The sequence below is a fragment of the Sycon ciliatum genome, chromosome 7 (genome assembly GCF_964019385.1).
Source record: "Sycon ciliatum chromosome 7, ocSycCili1.1, whole genome shotgun sequence".
Taxonomy (NCBI): domain Eukaryota; kingdom Metazoa; phylum Porifera; class Calcarea; order Leucosolenida; family Sycettidae; genus Sycon; species Sycon ciliatum.
The window spans coordinates 6,662,646-6,683,754 of NC_088649.1; the positions used below are offsets into that span (position 1 = coordinate 6,662,646).

At 48.0% G+C, this 21,109-nt stretch overlaps 2 protein-coding genes across 2 annotated transcripts; both read right to left on the reverse strand.

Annotated features, from left to right (window-relative positions):
- Positions 1-7,694: 7,694 nt before the first annotated feature.
- Positions 7,695-8,843, reverse strand: LOC135821556 (uncharacterized). Its single transcript, XM_065334554.1, has one exon. It carries the CDS (start codon positions 8,841-8,843, stop codon positions 7,695-7,697), a length of 1,149 nt encoding a protein of 382 aa, XP_065190626.1.
- Positions 8,844-14,937: 6,094 nt separating this feature from the next.
- On the reverse strand, positions 14,938-19,310 carry LOC135821504 (uncharacterized). Its single transcript, XM_065334510.1, has 2 exons — positions 17,768-19,310; positions 14,938-16,017 (listed from the first exon to the last, which is right to left on the reverse strand). Exons 1-2 carry the CDS (start codon positions 18,527-18,529, stop codon positions 15,376-15,378), a joined length of 1,404 nt encoding a protein of 467 aa, XP_065190582.1. The 5' UTR covers positions 18,530-19,310; the 3' UTR covers positions 14,938-15,375.
- Between the last annotated feature and the right edge of the window lie 1,799 nt (positions 19,311-21,109).

The window sequence follows — 21,109 nt, forward strand, 5'->3', positions numbered from 1 at the left end:
ATGCGTACAAACTTTCGCTCTACATCATGAAGTGCGAAACTTCGCACGAACTTTCGCAACTTTGGACGCGAAACTTGCAGGGAACGCGAAATGAACTGTCGTAGGAAATTTCGTGAGATCGGGTCATGGCGTACGTGCACTTGGCCCGCGCAAACTACGTAAATGTGCAGAACGCAAAGTTCGTGCAAAAATTCGTACACACTTTCTCAAGGACTGTCGCGAAACTTCGTTCGAATTTTCGTTTTGCAGAACCTCTCTACTGAACCTTTCTTTAGCAACATGACGGCAACTGAAACAGCAACAGAGAAAGTACGATACATGTACTGCACATTCTTGCAGGTACTACAGGTACTACAAACAGATTGCAGATCGTAATTCTTGCTTTGGCGGCACGAAACTTTATTTGGGGCAGTGCAATCTCGGCGGTACTCACAAATCAAACAGCCCAGACTCGAGTAAACAAATCCAATCATACAAGTACGAGATTTTCACGAGACGAGACTGCAACCATTGGCTCGTTTCGTATGAAGCAAACAAGTTACTGAACCTCTCCACAATGGAGATTTTCCCTGATACTAGTATGCGAATTTATTTGGCAAACTCGGTCAATGAGTCCTTGAACCTTTCCCTCCAGATTGTGAACTGCCAACGATAGTATGCCACTGACCAGTGCCTTACTTGTAACGTACCAATGTGCAATGAATATGAATATTTCGACAACACATCTAACATAAGCCTTACCGTCAAGAAGGTTACCTCGCGTTCTTCGCACACTGTAGACAAGGACAAAGAGATAAAAATGGATCTAAATCCGAATAAAATCAGCACACGTTTCCGTAAATGAAAGGGTGAGCATAAGCAAATTATCCATATAAAAATCGCTCTGTGAGCGGTTCTGAAAAACCTTTACTGGTACTGCCCCGTCGTAAAAGTAAGAAATTAGAACTGGCCCATTGTCCCCCAAATGCGAACTGATCCACCTAAATCGCGAATGACGGGACCCGAACGCACCAGTAGCACGAGGTCGGGAGGGCACAGGATCACGGCAATTATCATAGGGTAACACCAGTAGTAGCAGTAGAATTTATTATTTTGATAGGGAAGCCTACCGCTAGTACAGTACATGGCCTATGGTCCGGACCAACGTCCCCATCTGCATCCACAGGTAGGAACCTCGTGCTACTGGTGCGTTCGGGTCCCGTCATTCGCGATTTAGGTGGATCAGTTCGCATTTGGGGGACAATGGGCCAGTTCTAATTTCTTACTTTTACGACGGGGCAGTACCAGTAAAGGTTTTTCAGAACCGCTCACAGAGCGATTTTTATATGGATAATTTCAGCTCTTTTTCCGTTCCCTCCCCACCCCAACCCCGAAGGTAAACATGATGACCACGCGCGCGATGTACTGTATGTAGCCATGCGACTGCAATAACACACTGATACATACCAGCCCTCCCCGCCTCGCTACCCCGCAGACAGATACACAAACATGTGTATGCACACGGCACACACACGTGGCCACGCACACATACGCACATGCACACGACACAAACAGGAAATTCTTCATGTATAATGCCATGCAAAGCAGTGGCCACCGTACTTGAGGAAGTCAGTTGTGAAACAAAAATAATTCAACTACAGCGTGTAGACAAGCTGACGGCCAAAGCATAACATAGCAAACATGACATTTGCCCAAGGATTGCAGTTTGCAGACCATGCCATGGAAGCAGCGAATACAGAATGTAATATCATACAAAGTGACAAGCAAGGATGTGGCCATCATACACCAGAAACTTGCAGAAAGTCACATATCCAACAGATAGAGAAGTGAACAGCAATCTGATACAGCCCACACAGGACAAAGCGGACCTGATACTCGTCCCAGGATCGCAAGTGGCAAACCCTTTTCAATGCATAACATGCAGGTGTACGTTAGACGCATGAACATCTGACCGTGTCGCCAGCATACAATGTCATCAGATGTTTACCCCACAAGTTACACACATGCACAGTAGAAGCACAATGAAAGCAATAGAAAAGTACGATGTGGTTGCTGAAGCATCTTCACACTTCAAATTCAGACTTCAATGTGGTCGTCACAGGATGATATACCTGCAAGATACAAGTGATGAAGAAAGAAAGCAGAAGGTCGTGAGGTAGGCTATGAGACACTACAAACGGTTCACCTACATGTCTGTTCAGGGCTAGTGCACTCACACGCAGAATTGTCATAATCGAGCATTTCCCAAACTGAGAAGTGCAATGAAATCCACTTGCATGCACAGGAGCAATTTTGCAATATTATGATGCGCAATTCTACACGATCTGCGATGCTGCGTGCGATGTGCCCTGCTGTCATGATAGTGACAGTCACCGCAGTATGTTTTGTCAACGTCGCCCGTGCACTCTTCTGTCAAGTCCAAAGTGCTCACATACTTGGCAATGTTTTTGCAGTGAATAACTTTTATCCTAGTTATGTCACGGGTAACTTTAATGAAGTACCCGCAGGCCGTGTCGATCTGCACATCGTCCACTCTCTCATGTACTTGGCCTGCTTTGTCTGTGTATCCATTTCATGTGCGATCCACAAAATCGACTAGACAGTGGGTGCAATACGCGCTCTACCTGAAGACGTTCTTCTGGCGACATCTCGCCATGTACTTGGCCTGGCTTTGTCTGTGTATCCATTTCATGTTCGATCAACAAAATCTCAATGCACTACAGAGACTAGACAGTGGGTGCAATACGCTCTCTATCTGAAGACGTGAACCATTACATTTTTTGGAAAAGTTATACGTACACCTGAAACGTAATGAAGTACAGGAATAGAGAGAGTGACCTGGTGACTACAATACGCTCTCGACCTGATATAGTGATAACGTGAGTACAAGACACTCTCCACCTGATAACGTGTTAGAAGGTAACATGTCTACAGTCCCACCGTACCCTTCCGACACGACTGTAGACCATTAATTTTTTTTGAGAAGTTATACGTACACCTTAAACGTAATGAAGTACAGGAATAGAGAGAGTGACTACAATACGCTCTCGACCTGATAACGTGAGTACAAGACACTCTCCACCTGATAACGTGTTAGTAGAAGGTAACAGGTCTACAGTCCCATCATTCCTCATTCACCATCGCGCGATACCCTGGCACACACTGGCAACATACCGTATCAATGGGGTGCCTTACCGTCGTCTAGAGGAGACGTCTTCGCAGCAATATTTTCCCTCCTGCGCATTCAGTCGCCCGATTCATCGGGCCAATTCAGCAACAGGGCCGTGGACACACAGGGGGCAGAGGAGAGACATTGTTAGTGGACAAGAAATATGCAGTGGCAAGTGGCGAGTGCCGCATGGATGTCAAGTTGTCATGCACAATTCAGCTATTACTTACGGTCCAGCTAGTCCTGCCATTGCTCGCTCGTCCTGGTTCCTCCTCGTTCGTCTTCCTGCACGTCTGCACTTCTCCTTCCCCACCGTTGGCTTTGCGGTACGGGGGTGCCGGAAGGAATTCCCACCATGTATCCATGTACATGAAGTCCCACCATGACTCTCCATGCACATGCCCACGGCCACGTCAGCAGTTTGTATAGTACCGGAAGGAGTTCCCACGATGTCTCCAAAGGCCTAGAGCGGACGTCTTTGCAGCAATTCTTTTCGCCCTGCGCATTCAGTTCGCCGACGATGTCTCCAAAGGCAAAGGCCTAGAGCCTAGTAGAGGGGACGTCTTTGCAGCAATTCTTTTCACCCTAGTACCCTGCACATTCACTCCGCCGACACGACAGCGTTTACGGGGCCGTTCCAGGTGCAAAAGGTCCACGTCAGCAGTTCTCAACTATTTCGCGTACGGGATAGTCGCCGCGACAGCGTTTAAGGGGTCGTTCCAGGTGCAAAAAGTATCCATCAATGGCACTTTGCAGTATGGGGTACGGAAAAGGGGCCTCCTCGTTCGACTTCGTCGACTTCTGCAGTTCTCCTTCCCGTCAGGGGTACCGAAAGGGGCCTCCTCGCAGTTGTCCTTGCCGTCAGGTCCACGTCATGCAATTCTCAACTATTTCGCGTACGGGATAGTCGTCTTTGTCGTACGCGACATCGGCGTTTACCGAGTGGCATTGGCACAAAGCAGACCGTTGACGGGGTCACGTGTCAAAAAAGTATCAACAACGTGTCGACTACGTGTCGACCACGTGTATAGCGGTACACTCAGCGGTACACTAATTCTCGTGCCATTCTCGTGTCACAAAACTGGAACATCGAGTACCAGTATGGAAAGGCTTCAGACAGGAAGCCTTTCCAATGAATCGAAGGAAAACGGTCAACTCAGAGATCACCTGTCATCGAGTATTCCGTAAAAGGAGGCCTCGGCAGCGGAAAAGCTAAATTTAGAAAAGAGATCCTGTCAGCTTTTCCATTATTTATTGCATTCCGCCCAAAATCAGCACACTTTTCGTAAATGAAAGAGTCAAAACAAGCAAATGAATCAAAGGAAACTGGTCAACTCACCTGTCATTGAGTAATATTCCGCGAAAGGAGGTCTCAGCAGCGCCGAAACGAAATAAGCCAGGCCAGGAGACGAAATATCCGAAACAGCTCATGCAAGAAGCAGTTCCAAAGAAGGAAGTAAATATTAGTTCCTCGCGCATGCACATATCCGAACACGGATCCGCGGACTGCATGCACTGCATGCAACACAACGTCTGCCGTGCACGTGCACAGCACGCGGCTACCAAGCGTTGGTAGATCTAATACCGAGCACCTTACGTAGAGACTTACGTAGCCTAAGTGAAATACCGAGCACGACCACTTGCACCCTCTGAAGGAGGCCATCGACAGCAAACTGATCCCTGCTTTGATGAAGCATCAACTGAATGATGTGGAGATGGATTTGGTCAAGCTCCCAACTCGGTTAGGAGGTATGTCCTTTGATGATCCAATGGCCGAAGCAGAACGCAAGCATGCGGACTCACTGCAATGCACAGCGCACCTCACAGAGCAGATTGTGAAGAACGAACCAGACGCTGATGTCATGGATAGTGTTGCGCACGACCGAGAGCAAAAGGCAGTTGTTCACCAGCGTAACTGAGCATCCGCAACAACCAGAGCTAATGAGGTGCAGAGCAGGCTGCCGCCACTCCAACAGCGAGCCATGTCATTAGCCAGAGAGAAGGGAGGCTCTAGTACGCTCACGTCCATCCCAGTATCGGAACATGGGCTGTGTTTCGACGCGAAAGCCGATTTCCATGATCATGTCCACCTGCGCTATGGCTGGCCCTTGGATAGGCTGCCGGATACCTGTCCCTGTGGAGAGCGGTTCACTGTGGACCATGCCCAGATATGTAAGCTGTCGGGCTTCATTCACATGCGCCATGATGAGGTCACCAATTTCCTAGCCTCATGCATGAAAGAGATCCACAACGATGTGGAAGTTGAGCCGACACTCCAACCCATCACCGGTGAAGCCTTTCGCTATCGTACTGCCAATGTTGAGCCCGATGCGCGAGCGGACATCCGGGTGCGGGGCTTTTGGAACCATAGCCGCAATGCATTTTTCGATACGAGGGTGTTCTATCCCCACGCAGCGAGCTATCGGTCCCAGCCCATTGCATCTATTTATCGCAAGTTGGAAGGTGCCAAGAAGCGGGAGTATGGCGAAAGAGTTAACCAAGTTGAACATGGCTCGTTCACACCACTGGTCTTCTCCTCTTGCGGCGGAATGGGTCCAGAGGCAGCCATCGTCGTCAAGCGGATTGCTGATGCTCTGGCTTCTAAGCGCAAGGAGAGCTACAGCAAAGTCGTTTGCTGGATGCGCTGCTGCTTGGCTTTCTCTCTTGCTAGGTCTGCGATCCGGTGCGTTCGAGGATCACGCTCCGTTCGCCGCCGTCACATCAACCTTGTGCCTGTCGACCTCGTGCAGGCTGAGGCTCGCCTTGCTACGCATTAGACTGTCTTCACAGCCATTTTAGCTTCCTCCTTATTGGACTGTTTTCACAGCCATTGTAGCTTCCTCCGTATAAGACTGTTTTCACAGCCATTTCAGCTCATTTTCTCTCGGTACTAAGCTGTTGACCTTGCACTTGTGTTTATTTTGCCCGTACAAGAGGCTTGGAACCACTTTCATAAAAAAAAAATACCGAGCACCTTACGTAGAAACTTACGTAACATAGCGGTGTCGTTTTTCTTGCCATGTGAACACAATAATAGAAAAGCTGACAGGATCGCTTTTCTAAATACCGTAATGTCGTGTATAAAAGCAGGTGCTTACGGCCGTAAAAGCCGGGATTCAAACCATGCTTCCATTCAAGTTATTCTTCTATTCAAAACATGCTTCTACGTCAACACCATCCGTCTACACTGTGCAGTGCATACTGCCACGCATGTACTTGCACATGTACTTTGCAGAGAGTGGCTTCTGTTCAAATCATGCTTCTGTGTCACGGCAAGCTCAGAAAAAAATGGGCTCCTATTCGAGTCATACTTCTATCCAGGTCATGATTGCATACGGGACAGTACAGTAGTTAGAGTACACAAGTTGCAAAATGGACGGTCTCAGTGCAGAGCAGAGCAGAAAGCTTTTTGTGCCGTTCTATTAGAACTACACAGGGAGAGTGATAAATTATACACTGTAGAGGATTTTTTGTGAAGATAGGCGTGAAACGAAACTCATTGTATGTCATTGTATGTCATTCAGAAAAGGTTTGAGGACACAGGAACAGCAAATAGAACAGAAAAAGAAAAGTGAAAAATGCCAGAACACAAGAGGAAGAAGCTTGCCGTGCTGCGACAGACAAGAAGGGTGTGTTGCAGAGGAAACTTTTTGAAAGGCTTGAAATAATAATTAGGCCAAAACAAAAAATAGGCTTGTTTCCGGTCGGCAACCCCTCAAAAAGGAGACTCGGTCGGCCGGAATGAAACTTTTTTTGGATACTTTTTTTGGTTCCTCAATCGTTGTGGTATTGATAGACAAGAGCACCTACACATGTACATTGTACATATATCATGGCAAGGATCAATGTCAAAGTTGACTGACTCACTGTTCTTGTACAGCATGTGGTGTATTCCTGTTTTCATACATCCTGAGAAATCAAGCAAACAGTTCGAGTCCTTCCAGCTCCGTTATTCTAGCTCGTATCGACCCCGGAGGTTTTCGAGCCCACAGCTGAGAATCTCTGCTACCTTGCAGGTGTTTCGATTGTGGAATTCGGTTGAGATTTGACTGAGTTATGACTCGTTGAGTGCACTTGCACACATGGCATTGCCACCGTTTGTATGCATTTGGGACCAAAAAAAGTCTCAGAATTTGGGAAAAAGTGGCCCGGTCGGGCGACCAGAAACAAGGTCATTATTTGTTTCGGCCTTAGCAGGGCATAACACTTCACCATTGGCATCTATTTAACCCTAATTCCTGAAAAAGAAGGGATATGCATACGTTGTACAAAGTTTAACCATGCTCTTTTCATGTATATACTGTGAGTTACTTGAATATGTTAGTGCCGACTGTTAGCTTCCCAACCAGTCAATAAAAGCGGACACCAAATCTCGGAGCTCATGGCTCGAAGTAGAGCGTCAAGATCCGCCGTGCCTTTTTACCCTCCGCATTGTTGCAGTCGGCTGATGGCTGAGTGGATGGCTGAAATTGATGATCATATTCAATGGTAGTGTGCACTTGCTCCTCAACATTGCTCTCGCCGTTTAATTCACAAAAGTTGTGCATAACAAAGCATGCGTAGATAACAAAAGGCAGATCATCCATTTTATATCCATTGAGCGCTTCAGGATACCGAATCGTGCCTTCAGGCGGCCGAATGCACACTCTATCACCATCCTTGCACGACAGAGCTTCAGCCCAAAGTACTGCTCCTGAGGCGTTGACCCGCCTCCAGCATACTCTTTCATCACATAGGGCAGTAATGGATACGCTGGATCTCCAAGGAGAAATACCGCCACTGGATCCTCATCCTCCAGCAACTTGCGAGGGCAAGGCGGAATAGAGTGGTCTTTGAGACTCTGGCTCAACTTAGAGTTGGCAAACACACGAGCATGGTGCACACTCCCTGGCCATTTGACTACAACATCAATAAAGCAGTACCTGTAGTCATAGGCTGCCTGGACGTTCAGCGAATAGCGACTCTTCCGGTTGATGAAATCTGTAGACTGCACAGAAGGCTGCTTGATGTCAATGTGCGTGCCATCTACGGCACCCAGACATTGGGGCACTCCATGTTGCCTCTTGAAGTTGGTCACAAGTTCCTTGACATCAGCTTCAGAACTAGGTAAAACAATGTACTTTGGACCTAGATGGAGTGTAATGGCTTTGGAAACACGGCGAACAATCTGACTGACTGCGGCCCTTGACACACCGAACGCGTTGGCAGTTTTCCGGAAACGGACCTCGTCGCTTATGTAGTACAGGAAAATGGCCACTTGCTTGTCCACAGCGATAGACTTCCGCATGTTTGTGTCCTGTTTCTGGATAAAGGGCCTAAGATCATTGAACAGCTTGTCAAAATTCACCTTCTTCATACGAAAATTCTCCTTGTACTCCTGTGGAAAGGATACACCATTGCTGATGTTGTCCCACCATAGGGAGGTTCTGCCTGGCTTTATCCAGCACCGGCGCTTCGCCTTGAGGCTTACAACTCTCTTCGCTCTCCTATCCAGATCCCGTTTCTGCAGTAAATACCACTGCACCAACTTCTCTACTTTCGAACGGTGCAGTAGATGAGCTTGTAGGATGGCCAAGTGATTGCAGGTCTGGACTGCAAAGAGTGCGCAGAGAACGGCTACAGCGATCACCCTTCTTTTGTGCGTCTTCAGTGAAGAGCTCGGGACCGGTGGCATGGTTGCACCCGGTACCCCAGAGAACAACTGAACGTAGCCACTACGGGGATGGCGGCAGTAAAGGACGCTGCAGCGCTGCACGAAGATGGCCTAGTGAGCGTGATGAAATAATTAATTTTGTAATAATCCGGCACACAAAAAGCTCTCGATCTCTCTTTCGATTATTCCGCCATTTCGGTAGCCATGGCACAGAAACGATGAGGTTCCGTTTTCGCTGTTTACACAGTTGGAATCCGGAAAAAAATAGTTGCGTTTCCAGATTCTTACACCTTGGTGAGCGTTTTTATTTTGTTCCGTTTCGCGCTTGCGTTTCTTTCGTTTTCGTGTACTGTCGTGTAAACGGAAGGCCAAAACGCCAAATATTCATGCGTTTTCGCTGGCAGCGTTGTCGTGTAAACGCACCCAAGATCGCATCATTCTCGATTCAAGGACGCGTACTGCGGTGGCTGGAGAGTTACCTGTGTGGTCGCTCACAGCAAGTAAATATCTCGGGTCAATTGTCCCACCCTGAACGCGTGTGTTCTGGTGTCCCCCAGGGATCAATTCTGGGGCCCCTGCTTTTTCTAATGAATGTGAATGATATCGGTGCAATTCACAACACCTCGCTATATGCGGACGACACCACTCTTCTGGCTAGTCACCAGTTGCTCCCCGTCGCGTGTCCAGACCTGCAGGTAGGAATAGACTGTGTGGTCAAGTGGATGCGAAGGTGGAAACTCCGGCCGAACTCCGCCAAGACCGAGATCATTTGTGTCGTCCCCAACGCGTCATCACCCTGTGCTCGCCCAGCTTCTGACCCGGGCACAAGGCACCCCTACCCGCCATCAGCAGTCAAATGGCCTACTAAGCCAGGCAAACCGTAGCCGCCGCGGTCAGCGGAGATTTTCTGTTGCTGGTGCTCTGCTGTGGAACGCTCTCCCTGGTGAGGTCCGCACAATTACCCGGCTACCTGAGTTTAAGCATGCATGCGTACCATACGCCTGTAGGGAGTAGTTCGAGTTGCTGCTGATTGCTCTGCTCTCCCTCCCCGTGCAGTTCAGTAACCCGGACGTAGTATCACAGATACATCGTATTCTCTCTCTCCCCCCGTTTACCCGCAGTCATTAGTATCCTATTCTCTTACTTTGTGCTTCCATAGCTTTTACTATGTTCTTCCATAGCCACTTCTAGGCTAAGCCTTCGCCGTCATTTTATTGGGTCGTCATCCCGTTTGAATGTGCGAAGTGAAATAAAAACCAACCAACCAAACCAACATCATCAGATGTTGCACATCTTCAAACCTTTCTTTTCCATTTCCCCGATGATCCTACCCCGACACCTACATGTATAACCAAGAGTACATAACCCCCCAGAGTGTGCAACTCCACTATGCAGTCCATGCGCCAAGACCGAAAAAGTCGTCTAAAAGTTGTACTTTTTTATGCAGATTAGCCACTTTTCCGAGCTGAATATATTCAAATCTTCGTTGAAAAATTGTCAAGAAAATGTTAGATGTCTCGAGTCGTTTGCAATTTTCTCTCCATCAGTGCTTGTTTGCGGAAGTTTTGCTTTCCGGACACCTTGATTGGGCCTTTGACGTTGTGGATGTCAGTTGTAGTGGTCGTTACTCATTGTCTCGACGTCGCTGGGAGTGTTTTTGTGGGAGCTGTCAAATATTCGTAAAAATCAGGCAAGTGGCAAAGAAAAATTCGCCACATTTTTGGGCAAGGTAGTATGTAGACATCGATGCTTTCCTTTGACTCTTCACCGATGTGGAAACACTTCCAGAAGCGTTCATCGGTGTTCAGTTCTTGATGGGATCGTGGTGGCGTCCACGGTTTGGAACAAAACAAAACCAATGCATTGTCTGTCGTCACCAGTGGGAGACGTATTACATGGCAAAGAAATGCACCAGCACCCGTATTCACTCTTGAGGGGCCTGAGATAGAAGCCCACATCATCTTCGTTCAAATGACAAAGTTCTAACCAGGGTCTGCAGACCGCAATTTCAAAGCATTGGCGTGTTCTTCGGGCTTGCAATAGTGTTATAATTACTCATGAATGTCTCTTGTAAGATTCGTGCGAAACTGAAAGTTGTAATGTACTCTCAGGACAGCTTGAAGTAGGTTTCAATTCTCAGTGAAGTGCAAAGGTCTTAAACCGTCATTGCGAATGTCAATGGGAATATGATCCAAGAGTCCACAACCCCAAGGGAAAGGTGTGATGGACTCTTAGTATGATCTGTGCGCAAAGAACTGCAGTTGAGTCATCGTTTTAGCAATATGGCTGCGTTCTGGGTTTTAGCAATATGGCTGCGTTCTGGGTTTTAGCAATATGGCTGCGTTCTGGGTTTTAGCAATATGGCTGCGTTCTGGGTTTTAGCAATATGGCTGCGTTCTGGGTTTTAGCAATATGGCTGCGTTCTGGGTTTTAGCAATATGGCTGCGTTCTGGGTTTTAGCAATATGGCTGCGTTCTGGGTTTTAGCAATATGGCTGCGTTCTGGGTTTTAGCAATATGGCTGCGTTCTGGGTTTTAGCAATATGGCTGCGTTCTGGGTTTTAGCAATATGGCTGCGTTCTGGGTTTTAGCAATATGGCTGCGTTCTGGGTTTTAGCAATATGGCTGCGTTCTGGGTTTTAGCAATATGGCTGCGTTCTGGGTTTTAGCACATCCTTAGACTCTTATTGTACTGGAGTGTGCACTTTATAACACGTGTACATGTATAACAAAAGCTGAATTATAGAACGGTAGAAAATGATATGCCCCATTCTCAGCTTTGGTTTCTGGCGTTCTTTTAATTATTAGTATTTCAGGCTGCGTGTTCTTGGGCTGCGTGTTCTTTAAAGGGGAAGTTAACACCAGTTGTAGTCTTCGGGGTGCTGAGTCGAATGGTCTTGGTCCGAGGAAGCTGAGACGCTCCTTTCCTCCTTTATTCCCAATCGAACTCGCGCACTTCCACCGAAACTGGGTGACTGCTCCCTACTAGATGGGGATTTGTATGCAAAATGTCACTATTAAAGCGCCATTTCGTTCTTATCAAAGCACGGATGACCGCGATTAGCCCATATGTTTTAGACTGGTTTTGGTCCGAAAAGGCAGCGATGCAGCATTCCTCATTTATTCCCAATCGAACACGGCTGAACAAGCGGTCACGTGCTCGTGCGTACACCAGTCACCTGGTCACAGCGACAGCAGGCGACAACTTTCACACCAAGGTTCAACGCAAAGGTTCAAAGGTTCAACTCCAGTGACAGAAACTCGCTCAAACATGCTGTAAGTTGTAGCCTGCAGACACGGTGACCAGGTGACTGGTGTACGCACGAGCACGTGACCGCTTGTTCAGCCATGTTCGATTGGGAACAAAGGAGGAACGCTGCATCGCAGCGTTTTCGGACCAAAACCAGTCGACTCAGAATCCTGTTTTACCATTTCACCCGCCGATACCCGGAAACCCTCAATAATTTCAACATACTGTAGTTCTATCCAAGAGTACACGACCTCACTTTTACCTCCTGCCCACTCACACTGGTCCCTGTTTCCGATCCACTCTACTGCATTCCATGATCACCACGTGGAACTCCCTGCCTACCGAGATTAGGATATCTGAAACCCGTGGTGTATTTAGCCAGCATGTTAAAGGGGAAGTTAAGGCAAAAATTAAAATTTCACCAGTTGTAGTCTTCGGGGTGCGGAGTCGAATGGTCGTGGTCCGAGGAAGCTCGATATACCAGTAGCTGCTCAATGAAATCCAGTCGCGTCACTCGAGTACGCGCCAGGAGTTGCGCAGCCCTAGACCTGGGAACACTGGGCTGCGAAATGGTGCAAGGCGCTAGACTGGTTCTACAAGGACATGTTAACAAAAAGCGCTTGGTGGACAATGTTCGAAAATTCGGCTGGTCGAAACGCAGTGAAATTGTCAGCACCAGACAAAGCTTTAAAGGGGAAGTTAAGGCAAAAATTAAAATTTCACCAGTTGTAGTCTTCGGGGTGCTGAGTCGAATGGTCGTGGTCCGAGGAAGCTGAGACGCTCCCTTCCTACTTGAATCCCAATCGAACTCGCGCACTTCCACCGAAACTGGGTGACTGCGCCCTACTAGATGGGGATTTGTATGCAAAATGTCACTAAAAGCGCCATTTCGTTCTTATAAAAGCACGGATGACCGCGATTGGCCCATATGTTGTAGTCTTTGGGACGCTGAGTCGACTGGTTTTGGTCCGAAAAGGCTGCGATGCAGCGTTCCTCCTTTATTCCCAATCGAACATGGTTGAAGAAGCGGTCACGTGGTCCTGGGTGCCCAAATCACCTGGTCACCACGCCAGCAGGTGACAACTTTCACACCAAGGTTCAACTCGGGTTCAACTCGAGTGACAGGACTGCACCCAAAAAAGGTCAAACAGGCTAGTAAGTTGTACCCTGCAGGCACGGTGACCAGGTGACTGGTGTACGCAGGAGCACGTGACCGCTTGTTCAACCATGTTCGATTGGGAATAAAGGAGGAACGCTGCATCGCAGCCTTTTCGGACCAAAACCAGTCGACTCAGCGTCCAAAAGACTACAACATATGGGCCAATCGCGGTCATCCGTGCTTTTATAAGAACGAAATGGCGCTTTTAGTGACATTTTGCATACAAATCCCCATCTAGTAGGGCGCAGTCACCCAGTTTCGGTGGAAGTGCGCGAGTTCGATTGGGATTCAAGTAGGAAGGGAGCGTCTCAGCTTCCTCGGACCACGACCATTCGACTCAGCACCCTGAAGACTACAACTGGTGAAATTTTAATTTTTGCCTTAACTTCCCCTTTAATACTATGACATCAGACATAGCTTACGATGAGCAGTTCTTCGAATTCTGCTCCTCTCTTCGTTATCACCTAAACACGCAGGAAAGTGACCAGACATACCAGAACTGAAAAGTACCAAATTTCGCCGACATTTCTGCCACCATTATCTGCCACTGCCAAGGCGTAGTTTACATTAGCCATTGGCGGATAATGCTCGAAATGTTGGCAGATTCTACTCGAAAAGCAGAGAAATTGGCAGAAACACGCAACCCTTGTGGCAGGCACTTACATGTACTTGAATTCTGCTCCATTTCTTTATCCACATACCAAACATGCATGAACCATACCAGAAATTTAAGGTACCAAATTCTGGCAATTGTTCTGCTGGCGTTATCCATCAAGGGCTAGTTCACATCGCACTTGCTACCTCAACGTACATGACATTGTACTTTAAGCCAGGGACCGAATGCAGTCGTCCCTTTATAATCCGGCACCATTTGTGCTGCGGAAATCCTGCTGGATTAGGGAGGGTGCTGGATTAGGGAGGGTGCTGGATTAGGGAGGGTGCTGGATTAGGGAAGGTGCTGGATTAGGGAGGGTGCTGGATTATATAATCTGATTTACTGCTGCATTGGCCATGAAAAGGATATTTTGGTTGCTGAAAATCATGCTGGTTAAATTAATAGAGGGTGGTGGTTAAGTGCTGGATTGAAGAGGGACGACTGTAGTACACAATTCAGGGAAATTTCCTTTTCTCGCGGCTCTATCCTAAACTGTATTTCCAGTACAGTACATACACTGTTTAACGACTTGAAAGGTACGCACCATCAGTCCATCAACGATTAACGTTACCATAACAGTGAATCTGACTACTCCAGCTCTGGAAACTGGTTAGCATAGCTGATGAGAGCATAGAACACGTCGCAAATACACAGAAGACGAGTACATGTAACTTCATTCGTAGGCAGAAAAAAAGACCAAGCAACTTCCAGTTACGCTATAATGTCCACACCGCCTGTTGACAATAAGCTCATGCGATCACATTGCACGACACTGGCCGACAGTACTGACGTTCTACAACTAACTGCAAGAGTACATAACCCCCCCCCCCCCCGTACTCTTGCTAACTGCCAATCAGTTCTAGGCTAGCATGGCTAGCACGCTTGGATGCTCAATCTAACACTTTCCAGCTTGGAAGGATTTTGAAAGTTAATATTCGTAACTTCGAGTTTCAGGAGAAATCCCTCCTCTGTCTCAGCTCAGGCTACATAGTAACATATGAAAGCATACGATGGTCAGTGAGCCATGTGGCAAGCACAAATTACTCTGCACATTCGGTCGTCACGACTCATGTTCTGTGGAGAATAGGATGAAACCAGAGTACATTTTATTCCAAATGCATGGAGCAAAGTGAGATTACAATTCAGTGTAAAAATCAAGTGGTAATGAAAAGCCAGCGGCACTCGAGCTCAATTGTTTTGGATACTGATATCAATAGTATGTGTCATTTGGAATAATTGAAATTTGTAAACTTTGCGAGCTGAATATAGCACGAAAATGGCACACAGGGAAAATAACCAACACCAACTCTATCTACTGCTGAAGGCGATGGATTTTAGTTGTCCGCCGTGCATGGAATATGTTCAATTCTTGCTGATCCCACAATAAGTGGAGTTCTCGCCTCTTTCTGTAGTATGGAAGCATTGTATACTTCAAAAGTACTGTACATAATCAGATTTTGTCATAATTAATGTAGGAGCCTACAGGGGAATCACCTTGCTCTCTCGTCTATCATGCGTAGGATGCGATGCGTTTCGGAATAGAGATCATCAGCCGGTGCACTTTCAGACTGTTCCATCACCAGTGCGTTGCCTGTGTTGGACAGGGCGTCGACTTCAGCAAGTGCAGAGGGCACATTGCCAACCTGTTCGGATGCTCGCGGTGCCTCCCGCCCTGGCGACCTTGGTCGTTCTGCCAGTGACAGTCGGTGCTGGAGCACTTGTTGTAGTCGCTGAGCTGTGGCAATGTTCTGCGCGGCAATATAGCGGGCGATACCCGGACGTGGAAAGTTGCGAGCGGCCCGCTCCACCTGTCCCTCCAGACTATCTGGAGGGTTTTGATACGCTGGTGTGGTAACCACCGTCTGCTGCTTGACTTGGCTGGGTGGGAGACCCTCTTGTAACGGTCTCTTGCGATCCACCAACTTAGGGCTTTCAGCCCTTATGCTCAGTTGGAGCCCTGATTTAACTGTGTGCATGCTCGCGCTGCGCTCAAACGGGCCAGTAGCAGACACCGCACGACTGCGCGGAGATAGGGGCTCAGACGGGTTGTGGTTGGTGTTGGTTGGTGCGACAACTCCAGGATGCTCTGGCGGTACTTTATCTTGGCTTTTTTGTTCTTGTTCACGACGAAGCTGTAGATTGGAAAGAAGAAATGAATGTCAAAGCAACATGATTATTATTATACATGTACGCTTGTCCGCTTTGACATCACCAAGCAAGCTTGGCTAGTCTTCGCATAAGCCAAATGAACAAAAAGAAATGAGGAACGAGCCAGGCCAATGAGGTGAACAAAAGCAACATGAAATCAGACTAAAGACCAAAACTACAGTAAAACCTGGTGTAAGCGACCACTGGGTTTAGCGACCACCTGCTCTTAACGACCGCTTTCCATGCACCGACAGTTCCACACAGACACTGTGGGATAGGCATGTGCGGATAATGCCAGCAGAAAAATTGGCAGAATTCGGTACTTTTTCTGGTACGTTTCATGCATGTTTGGCGTGTGGATAAAGAAATAGAGCAGGATTCGAGGAATTGCCCGCCATAAGGTTTGTATGGTTCTGCCAATTTCACTGCTTTTCGAGCAGAATCTGTCACCTTTTTCGAGCATTATCCGCCAATGCCTACTGTGGGACCTGGTTCTAAAGACCACCTGGCTTTGGCCGCTTTTTGCTTGCACCGTGGGGTGGTCGCTTAAACCAGGTTTTACTGTACGGCTCTCGCTCATCACAAGCAGCATTTCTGAAGATTTCCACAAGTGCATTCATTGCCTTCTCTTATTTAAAAAGTCGCTACAGCCATTACAGGCAGGACAGGAACAAGTATGATTGTGCACCACCTACATGTAAGTTAATATAATTTGTGAAGGAGATTTTAATACCCAGCAGTAAGACGGATGGCGAGAATAGACACACAGCCTCGTGATCTCTTTTGTGTATTCTCGCTACTAGTATTCCTTTATACCTTGTATGGGTGTCGATTCTCAAACATATGGACAAATTTACTTTTAAAGTAGGAAGTCCGATAACCATGCAAAAGTGCTGTAAATCTGAAGACTTGAACAGATCCCCGTGCTCCTCTTCCTGTTGCTTATTATCATCATTACATTGATTCTCTGATACTGTGTAACATGTAATTTTAGCCTAGATTTTTAGGTGATGTAAAATTTCGGTATCAGGGACCTGCCAGGTTTCAGGTGTAATGTAGAATTAGGTGACCATTAGGTTCCCTGCACCTACACTGCATACTCCAGTGCCCTTCAGGTGTAATCTAAATTTAGGTGCCTGGTTTCTCTAACGAAATTACCAAAATTTAGATTACACCGAAAATAACGTGTTGTACAGTAGCTGTTGTACTGGTTATAAAGTGCAGTTTCGTTCTCTGCTTGTATCCACCACGTGACCTGAGGAGCATGAGAAAGCAATGAAAGTGTCGGTGCAAGGTTCCTGAAATGCTGCTCGTCAAGGACCTGAAGTTAGTTCTGTTTGTAGTGTGATTTAAAATTGCAGTTCCACTTCTAGGAAAGTGCAGTGCTGGCAACTGAAATCCGACCCCTGAGCGGTGCGTTCACATTCTAGCGATCTCCATTTCATGGTTTTACTATCCCATGGTTAGGTCTTTGCGATGTGAGCGCACCACTCAGGGGTCGGATTTCAGTTGCCAGCACTGTAGTAACAAGATACCAAGGGAGTCACTTGGAGCAGTTCCTCGTAATCAAGCAAACACCAGTGTTGCACCAAGGAGCCGAGGACAAATAGCAGAAAGCCAACACTACGGGACATTGCTGGCCTTCTTGTATTTGTATTGTATTATGGATTCTCCACAGGCCTTAGTCTAAATCGAGGGAGTCTCCCTTCTAATGGTTTCTATGGCAACACTTACCCTATTCCTGAGTCGTAGCAAGCCGTTGAATCGCATCTGCTCAGCAAAGGTCAGTGTCTTATTGTGACCCATGTTTAGGAGGTCATCGGACATGGCTAGCTTCTCCATGGCTGCCTCGGCTATCTTCCACATTGCTACGGTTGGGCGACCTGGATTGCGCCTGCCTGCCACGGCACCAGGGGATGTCCGCGAGATTCCATCTTGGTAGCGGTGATCAGCTCCGGACTTGGGCGGATTTGCCCCAGTTACGTCGTTCTGCTTGACGAATGACGTAATGGTCGCGGTCACGGCGGACTTCTCGAATTTGGAACCCTGCAGTCCATCATGCTGTGGTGATCCATTGAGCAAGGGTGTCTGGCTGTTGTCTTGAGCCATTCTGTGCGCACTAGAGTCTCCAATGCGAATTTGGGCGCTTTCCTGAGGCGTTCTCCGACCAGATGAAGTCCCCGATGGATTGACAGTCTCCACTGCAGTCTCTGGTTTGCAGAGTACACCTGGGAACTCCCCGCGTGCAAGCACCACAACTGAACACCGTGCCAGCTTGCCCGGGTCTTGCCCCGCGGCCAGCGCTATCTGAATGCGGGGCCATTCCCTGGTCGCTCGAACTCGGTGAGACCCAAACGACGACAATACTGACCACCATGCTAGTGCCGAGACCAGCATGGCCGTCAGACACAGCATCACGCTGCACTTCGTTGCCATGGCGAGCGGATGCCGCGGTAGTATCAGACGGCGGACAGTATGGGACACGACGCTGGCCATTCCGACACCGCCACGGGGACGATTTACAGTAGCAGTAAAATCCACCTCGGTCTGGTGTTACCAATGCTCTGTGGCTACAGCAATGGCGACGCGAGCGCAATACCTCTTCTGCAGATTATGTCTATAGCTGTATAGGGTTGCTCGGTCCGTAGCAGCAATGACCACAACCAGAAAGCTGTCACATGCACAATGTACCTGCTCTTGGCATCAGGGCCTTACACATCTGCTCCTGCTGCACCGCCGCGTACGTCCCCAGTGCTGGAGAGTGTTGCAAGAGGGTAATCAGGTACAGAGAACAGGTAGATAGTGGCGAAGCTGTGCTATGTGGGCGAGCGAAATGAGAATCCGCTTTAGAGTTGCAGTCAGATCTCCAAGGAACGGAAATATGGATGAACGCCACAACAAATAGTGTGCCTAGCAGGCAGGTACGAAGTACAGTCAGTACCCACGGCTAGAGTTGGGAGCGGAAGCTGCGCGTCCACTCTTTCCCTCTCCGTGTGCCCCCTCCTAGCCACGTCCTGTCCTGGATCAATCACACCTACATTGTGCGTAGACCTCTACTCTCCACTTTTCGCTCCGGCCAGCTCTTACGCAACAGTCACGGGACCTTGGATTTACATGGATACGACCATAATAGGCTACTCTCTTCAGTGTGAGACCGTGAGCATCATACCACCCTATGGCCTAGGCTAAGGTCTAGCCTACACTAGGGTCAGTGCCTGGCTGGATATTCTAGCTCTACACCACAACTGGAACTACACAGTCACTTTATCTGTCAAGATAGGAGTGCAAAGGACTGAGGTAGCAGGGGACTTAATTAGGACTAGGTGATTTCATGTCCCGCGCAGCACCGTATTTTCAGACCTGCTGAATAGAATGTAATGATTTTGATGGTGCAGTTCCGGCTCGAGTGGGTGCACGGTGGACGGCATTGAGTCACTTGAGAAACAGCCTGCTATCCGTGCAGCGCAGCGTGCAGACGCCGGTACTGCGGGTGTAGGGTCAATGCAGTTGCACAGCTAGTAGTGGTACTGTCGACCTAACCAAGATTCTATCGCTAAAATAGTAATACATGCACCCCCGAAGTCGCAAATTGTAAGTTCAACATTCTATCATTCACCATAGATCACCGCTGCACCCTTTCTTCATCCAGCAACATGCATGATGTTTCAAATATTTTTAAAGCACGATTCGCACATTGGAAAATACGTGCACTGGACTCTAGTCTAGATATACGCCTACCCCCCCCCCCCCCCTACCCCCCCCCCTCCCCCCTACCCTACCCACCACTCCAAAACGAACAGCATTAGGAGCGGACCTTTCTGACATTCGCAACGAACAGACCTGGACCCCTCTCTACATTCGGAGCATAATACTTGCGGGGAACTTCCGGAATTTTGAAGCAATTGTTTATTGACCCGCCCGTAGTACATGTAGAGCAGTCTGTGCCAATACGCAGCTTAGCTGGACAGTTCAGATGATGAACAACGCCTAGGAACACCCCGTAAGGATAATCGTGATGTTTTCAGTACAGTGTGCAGTCCTGCTGTGTCATACATCACGTGACCTGGTGCAGTGTGCGCGTGCATGTGTGCGTGTGTGTGTTTAGTCGCGTTCCTTTAAGTTTAGAATTTAATGAACTTTCAAACTCGAATAGCAAGGTCCCCGGTTCGAGTCCCGGTGGTGTGACTCACGTTTTTTCTTTCTTTCATATCTGGCTTGCAAGTGTGGGGTTTCGGAGAGAAAGCAGCTGTACGAGGCATGTGGCCTCTAATTTAATAATACTTGGTCGGTTGGTTGGTTTTTATTTTACGTCGTTCCACAGCAGAGCACCAGCAACAGAAAATCTCCACTGACCGCAGCGGCTACAGTTTGCCTGGCTTAGTAGGCCATTTGACTGCTGATGGCGGGTAGGGGTGCCTTTGTGCTGGGGTCCACTTTGAACTGTTTGAAGTGGTAATAGCCTCTAGTCTCTACTTGGTGACGAAGTTGGTGTCCCATGCTCTTGACTGTGGGATGATTGATACGCTGTAAGACATGCATTGTTGAGCATCATCTGCACACATTCCTGGAGCCATGTCGTGACTCTCCTGTACACCGCGGTGTCACAATTCGCCCGCCCGGTCAACAAACAAGATGTACATGTACATGTATGACTCTCAGGCGGTGGTTAAGTGGCTATTACTAGAGAGAGAGATGTAAACAAAGAAAGTACCCCTCCATGTGACCATATTATGCAGAGTGCAACCCACAATGCATTCTGACCAGTTGCACACGCCAAGGTCGCTTCTCTCCTTCATCACTAGCATTACATTTTTTTAAGAAAAAAAGTAAATTATCGTGTCCGTTCCCGGAGGGATTTCCAGACGGCCGCCAACACCCGGTAGAACCTAGCGGCAGATGCAGCGCTTAACGGTGGGGGTGAGGGAATAAGTCTCACAACCATTCGCCATTGGCACAAGTGCCGAGAAACCCAATTAGCTGCATCCATGTATCCCTTGGTACAATACTATTACATGAATACCAAGTTGAATGTTGAATGCTTTCACTCTGAAGATGGGCCATGCCTAAAAAATTGGT